Genomic DNA, 6892 nt, shown 5'->3' with positions numbered 1-6892 from the left:
GTTCTGTTGGGTTAAAGAACTCTAGGTTCGTGTTCTGTTGGGTTAAATAACTCTCTGACAGGTTCTCTGCTCAGCTGTAGAAGTCTGTCTGTTAACCAACCTAAGAATGGGTTAAATTAAATAGAAGAACCTGTAGATGAGTCAGCTGGGGTCTGCAGTAGCAGCTGCTACAGCTGAGTGTTAATTGAAGCAGAGTTCTGCAGGAAGCAGCTTTAACTCTCAGTCTGAAGCCCAGCGGGCGACATGCATTCAGACACCTGAGTCCAGGTGAGCTGAACTCTGACTGTCATGATCCACAGGTGACCCTGCAGCTCGCCTGTCGGGCTCGGGTCAGAACCTCTCGCCTGTGAGGACAAACGCAGACACAACTGGGCATCTGAGCTCAGTGGACCCGGGTCGGTTCAGCCGAGTTCTGTCAGCCCCGACAGACACATGTGGGTCTGACCTCACAGGCTTTGACACAATCACAGCTATTCACACACACACACACACACACACACACACACACACACACACACACTCCCACTCTGTGAAGCTGCAGCGTTGATGTTTGAACCTGATGAGTTTTCGTTGTTTGTTGAACTGATTGGATTTCCTCAGTCTGAGGGAACATGAGGGAACAGTAGGAGAGAACAGGAGGGAACAGGAGGGAACATGAGGGGAACGGGAGGAGCTCTGGGGCTTAATGAGTAATTAGCTTATCGTGTTCCGTTCCTTTCTGATCCTCTCAGACCTGATCCTGTACCAGAACCCTCTAACCCAGGTCCACACAGCTACCCCTGCACGTCTGTAGACTTGCTCCGGGCTCCGGACTCTGAGCTCCGGACTCCGGGCTCCGGACTCTGGGAGGGTCAGCTCCGGGCTCCGGGCTCCGGACTCTGAGCTCCGGACTCCGGACTCCGGACTCCGGACTCCGGACTCTGGGAGGGTCAGCTCTGGGCTCTGGGCTCCGGGCTCCGGGCTCTCAGCTCAGGCTCTGTTGTCCTGACTGGATGGGACGGGTTCCTCAGGTCAGAGAGCGGCCCACACGGCAGCAGTGGGAGACAGTAGCTTCAGTGTGACGTCCAGCGGCTGCACTGATGCTCCATTCATCCATTCATCTGTCCCGTCCACAGTTTCAGGGAGACGGGCCGTCTTTGTCCTCTGAACCCTGTCACCTCCTCCCATCATCTGAAAAAATAAAAACAACAAATTACTGCCTGATAAATTCAGCCTGAATGTGTCCCAGAGTTACCGGGACATTTAAAGCTTCCAGTGGACAGGTTTCTGTCCTCGGTGTCATGGTGAATATGAGTCCTGCTGTTTTTATGGCCCTGTGTGACAGCCTTATCTCCGTTTATTGATGCTTCTAAATGTCCAGGACCCTAAACTAACCAGATCATTGTGAGTAAACAAGGGTTTGGTTTTGATGAACCTGCAGCATGTGATGCTGGATGTCTTTATGGTCCTGGGGAACAGATTGTTTTAACTCACCGTCGTTCAGATCTGGGTTCACTCTGGATTTCTAATAAACGGGACCTGATTGGCTGCAGGTTAATGAACTGAGCTCCTGCTTGTCGTGTATTCACCTGTCTTACCTGTGCAGGTGCTCGTCTGTCTCTGTGCAGGACGTGAAGCTTTCTCCTGAGGTGGAACCGTTCATCCCGCAGAGGAAAGGTCTCGAAGGATCCATAGTCGGCATGAGTCTCTCTGGTGAGGCTGGAGGTGGAGGAGGAGGTCTAGGAGGAGGCAGCGGGGTGGAAACGACCCCCATACCGAGCTACCTCATCACCTGCTACCCTTTTGTCCAGGAGAACCAACCCAACAGGTACTGTCGGTTCTGTCGGTGTCACAGTTAACGAAGGTCTGGTTGTTTAATTGATTCTTCTGGTCCAGGACCTCCGTGAAGAAGGCTGAACTCTGAGCTCAGAAACTTGGAGGTTTAAGATTCGGGTAGAACCTGTCCGATTTTAGACTCACTGTGGACGTTTCCAGCAGCTTCTCCTTTGTTCTCGCTGATCGTCGGTTTCCTGCAACACATCCGCTCCTTTTGTTTCCTGCTGCAGCGTTTGAATGTGAGGAAATGCCCACTGTAGTGTGCTGGCTGTGAAAATGTCCCGATCCTTCTCAGCTCTGAGCATCCCTGCAGACACACCCGAACATGGCCGCCGTTCAGCCTTTTCCTCTTCTGTTCCTGAACTCGTGTTAGTTTGTTGTTTGTGAGAAAGAAAACAAACACAACGTGGTCCTCGTTAATGTTGTGCTACTGTATAAAATAACTGACACCGTGTCTGTGCGGTTCTGCTCGTCCTCAGGCAGCATCCTGTGTACAGCGGAGGGGAGCTGCGCTGGCAGCAGCCTAACCCGCCCCCCGGGGGTCCCTACCTGGCCTACCCCATCCTGTCCTCCCCCCTGTCCTCCCCCCAGCCTCCCGTTTCTAACGACTACACCTACTACCAGATCATGCCAGCTCCCTGCCCCCCCGTGATGGGCTTCTACCAGCCCTTCCCTGGACCCTACACGGGCCCGGTCCAAGCCGGGGTGGTGGGTCCGGTCTCGGCAGAGGTGGGTGAAAGGCCGTTACCGCTGAGCCCAGCGTACGGACCGACCAATCAGAGGGGCAGAGGCATGGTCCGGTCTAACGTGCTTCCAAAGGTACGGCGTGTTTCTGTCCCTGCAGGGTTTGGGTTCTGGGCCTCGTTGGTTTTAACGGTCTGGTGTTCCTGCAGCAGCCGCACCTGGGTGTGGGCCAGCCCCCGCGGGGCCGCCGGCCTCCAACCAGGAGCATCGCCGTGCAGAAGGAGGTGTGCACGCTGGCTCCTGATGGGAGGACCAAGACCGTCATGTTGGTGGACGCTGCTCAGCAGACAGGTGAGATAATACCTGTGGTTCTGTTTCTTTCAGGCGTTATGTAGACCAGTGCTTCTCAAACTATGGGGCGCGGTCCCAAAGGGTGACGCGGTGCCATGTTGAAGGGGCGTGTGACTGCAGCTGATTATTCATTCAGTCCTAGAAAAGGTGAAGGCAGAACTATGTTTAGATGTTGATGCGACTCAGACTTGTCTTTGTGTCCATTTAATCGCTGTGTTTCCACGGCGATTAAATGAACGGGTGAGGGGGGAGTCTGCAGGCCGGAGTGAAGTGGTCTGTGAAGGAACAGACTCTGTGGTTGGATTATTGTCTACAACTACTGGACCGTTTCCTGTCAGTGACGAAGGCGACCTGTAAGAGCAGCGTCTGCTCCTGCAGGTTGATGACGTGAACCTTTTTCAGGAACTGGAATGCCGACGTTCCAGTTGGAGAGGTTGCCATGCCAGCAGTCCCGGCTCAGTTTTGGGGAAAGTTATTCACCTGGTGCACATAGTTTAGTTTCTAAGCCTGTTGTGAAACGAATGTCCTGTGGTTTGGGCAGGTCAGTTTGTTGCAACAAGTCTCTGATGTGTTTCTTACTAATAAGAGTTTTTCCTTTTTATCCATCTGTCCTCAGATTTCCCAGGCGAGGCGTCGGGACGATGTGCTGCGGAGCGGGCCAGTCCTCTGATGTGGAAAAACCGAACAAAGAGGAGACGGGCGTCTCATCAAGCCGAGAACTACAGCGAGCAGGGCGCCAGCGAGGCGGACATCGACAGCGACAGCGGCTACTGTAGTCCCAAACACAACCAGGCAGCCGGGTCAACTCAAAGAACTGCAGAGAACGCAGCAGCACCTGTGGTACGTTGGGTCCCGCCCACCAGACATGGAGCCCAGGTGAAAGCGTAACGTTTACCTGCAGCCCAGTCAGTCTGAGTGTTACAAACAAGACCTGAAGCTTTGAGTGTCTAAAGTTTCACGTTTTCTGTTTCACCTCAGGGGGAGACAGGTGTCATGGCAGGTAAGTTACAATATTATTTGCAGCCATATTTAGGTTTGGTAGCCATAACATTATGACCAGTAATGGCTGATTTAGTTTTTTCTGTTCTGTATAATTTATCCTGTAGGAGGAAGCTGGGTGAACGTAGCATCTCAGGCGACCCAGAAGCCTTGGAGGGACAGAACCGGGCCGTTTCAGAGGAAGAATCCTGAACAGAGGAACCTGCAGCAGGTAAAGTGTTTCTGAATAACAAACAGGAAGTAAATGTTCCTTCTGTAGGTGTCTGAACTCAGAGATTGTTCGTCTGCCTTTCAGGATTTTCTGAACATCTATCCAGGACGAATCCCAGCCAACCAATCAGAACCCAGGCTGCCGCCAGCAGCCGTCACTGGTTCTGATCTCACTCCAGAACCGCTTTACTTCGAGGTGAGAGGAGGCGGCGTCTCTGCTTCATCTGGTGTCTAACTTACAGGACGGTGTGTTAAAGAGGGTTCTGTGTCTCTTCTAAGGATGAAGATGAGTTTCCAGATCTGGGGAACGGAGGGTCGGTCCAGATCCGCAGCAAACCAGATTCTGCTCCTGCTCAGACCCACACACAACCCAAGCTGCCCAAAAACCTGGTGAGAACAGTTTCACAACATGTCCTCAAAGACAGCTGGACTGTGTGGCTCTAATGTTTCTGCATCTCAACGTGTTTCCCAGCTGGATGACCTTCCAGAAAACTCTCCCATCAACATCGTGCAGACTCCCATCCCCATCACCACCTCTGTCCCTAAGAGGGCTAAGAGCCAGAGGAAGAAGGCTCTGGCTGCTGCTTTGGCCACGGCGCAGGAATACTCAGAAATCAGCATGGAGCAGAAGAAGCTGCATGTACATCCAGAACGTCCTGATCATCCTGTTGCATTTGACCCCTCTGTGTGCTCTGACTCTGCTCCTCTGGCTCCTCCTGCAGGAAGCATTCATCAAAGCTGCAGGGAAGAAGAGTAAAACGTCCGTGGAGCTGGACCTGGGCGACATGCTGGCTGCTCTGGAGAAACAGCAGCAGGCCATGAAGGCCCGGCAGCTCACAAACACCAAGCCTCTGTCTTTTACAGGTAACCCGTCGAACAGGTAACAGGTGAGCGAGCCGGAGGAGCTGAGCTCATTCATCCGATTCTCTTTAACTCTTCCAGTGGGAACAACCACTCCATTCCACAGCTCTGGCTCCGGCAGCCTGCCGTCCGCCATCAGGGGACACCTGCAGCTGAGCCCTCATAACCCTTTGGACGCCACGCCGCCTCGAGTGAAGAGGGGGAAGGAGAGGGAGCTTCCTAAAGTCAAACGGCCTACGGCTCTTAAAAAGGTGGACGATTTACAGCTGCTGGGACGAATAAAACCACAAGAAAGGTTCATTGTTCCTTTGCTCTGATTTCTGCAGATTATTTTGAAAGAACGTGAAGGAAAGAAAGGAAAACAGAGTGCAGAACAGGAGAGCTCGGGTCAGGAGGAACACGAGGACGAGAGTCTGCAGTTCACCGACGATCTGAGCCGAGAGCCGGCCTCCCAGGAGGGTAAATACTGCTCCGGGGTCCGGTGTAATTCCTGGATGAAGCTGAGGAATTATAAAGAAACAGGATGTTAAACCCAAAGATCTGGTTTAATGTCTCTCCTCTGCGTAGAACCAGCATTTAATTTATTTACATCTATGATCTATGTTTGCTGGGACGGGTCTTTTACAAACAAACAGAAAACAGCTGTCTTTTTACAAATATGTTGACATTTTTAGTTCTTCCCATATTTGTGGAAAATCAGTCAAATAAAATTTAAAGTTTAAGTTGCTCCTTAATGTCAATAAGAGGAAACATAAAACAGCAGTTTTAGAAATGTTCTGAAATAAAAAGACAAACTATTTATTTAAACTGCTTTAAGGTGGCAGATTTTTATTTCTCTTTATTCAAACATATGTTGGTTCCTTTAAATCTAGTCATTTTCAGATGATGTAAAAACCATTTGTGCTGATTTTAAACAGCTTTTTCCCTGAAACTTGATTTTCAGGTGGATTTGAAGAGAAAGAAGTTTTTAAACAAATTAAACTGATCTAAAACCGCCTCCGGACCCTCTGGAAGTTTAATGTTCCTGTCAGAGAGCAAACAACGGTTCCTCTGGATCTTCAGGATCCGCCTGGTTGGTTTGACTCTTCTGTTATGATCAGCTGTGTCTCATCGTCTTGTTTGTCCAACAGAGAATGGTCTGAGCGTGCCCAGTGACGCCTCCCTGTCCCCGGCCAGTCAGAACTCTCCCTACAGCATCACCCCGGTGTCCCAGGGTTCCCCGGCCAGCTCGGGCATCGGCAGCCCCATGGCTTCCAACACCATCACCAGGATCCACAGCCGGCGCTTCAGAGAGTGAGTCCTCCCTCCAGGAACGCTGGGCGCCGGGATGTTGTCCCACTGAGACATCAGCTGGACTGAGAGTCTGACAGTTGACGGGTGGTGTCAGGGTGGAGAATGTGGGACAGATGTTGGTCCTTCCTCTGGGACAATGAAGTATATTCTGCTCCTCAGACTCAAACGTGTCTTTGTCCCTCTGCTGAAGGACCATTGTTCCAGCCCACAGCCTGCCAGCAGATTCTGAGGCGTCCTCTGAGGGGACGCAGGTCCTCTGGACTCTCTAAACCTGGTCCCATTTAGAGCTCTAAACCCGGTCCTGTTTGGGTTCTACAGTTAAACGGGTCACAGGAAGTTGAATTGACTCCTGATGACGTCTCTCTGACTCGGAGCTGTTTAATCTTAGTATTATTTTATGGTCATGTTTCCTGTTCCTCCTCAGTTTATCCGTTAAAACCAAGTTTTGTTTGTCAGCTCAGATTATTAGAACAGGAAGTCCTGAATTATTGTTGGGTCTGAATGAAGAACCAGGAGCTTCCTGCTGAAATGATTGGTTGTGTCCTCCTGGTTTCCTGCAGGTACTGTAACCAGGTGCTGAGCAAAGAGATCGATGAGAGCGTGACTCTGCTGCTGCAGGAGCTGGTCCGTTTCCAGGAGAGGGTCTACCAGAAGGACCCCACCAAGGCCAAGTCCAAAC

The 6892-nt window shown here is 51.4% G+C and overlaps 1 protein-coding gene across 1 annotated transcript in view; it reads left to right on the top strand.

Annotated features, from left to right (window-relative positions):
- Positions 1 to 6892, top strand: part of secisbp2l (SECIS binding protein 2-like) — a gene marked incomplete in the record, with an annotated part of 13854 nt that overhangs the window by 5141 nt on the left and 1821 nt on the right. Inside the window, 14 exon segments of the mRNA XM_037979999.1 lie at positions 1608 to 1807; positions 2295 to 2634; positions 2709 to 2850; positions 3467 to 3690; positions 3829 to 3850; positions 3957 to 4060; positions 4145 to 4255; positions 4339 to 4449; positions 4532 to 4699; positions 4782 to 4923; positions 5002 to 5171; positions 5247 to 5379; positions 6051 to 6213; positions 6774 to 6892. Coding sequence (XP_037835927.1) covers positions 1608 to 1807; positions 2295 to 2634; positions 2709 to 2850; positions 3467 to 3690; positions 3829 to 3850; positions 3957 to 4060; positions 4145 to 4255; positions 4339 to 4449; positions 4532 to 4699; positions 4782 to 4923; positions 5002 to 5171; positions 5247 to 5379; positions 6051 to 6213; positions 6774 to 6892 — 2149 coding nt within the window.

Source organism: Kryptolebias marmoratus, linkage group LG15, assembly GCF_001649575.2.
Source record: "Kryptolebias marmoratus isolate JLee-2015 linkage group LG15, ASM164957v2, whole genome shotgun sequence".
Lineage (NCBI taxonomy): Eukaryota > Metazoa > Chordata > Actinopteri > Cyprinodontiformes > Rivulidae > Kryptolebias > Kryptolebias marmoratus.
The sequence above is the reverse complement of the archived record's forward strand: the minus strand, read 5'-3'. Positions and strand labels throughout refer to the sequence as shown.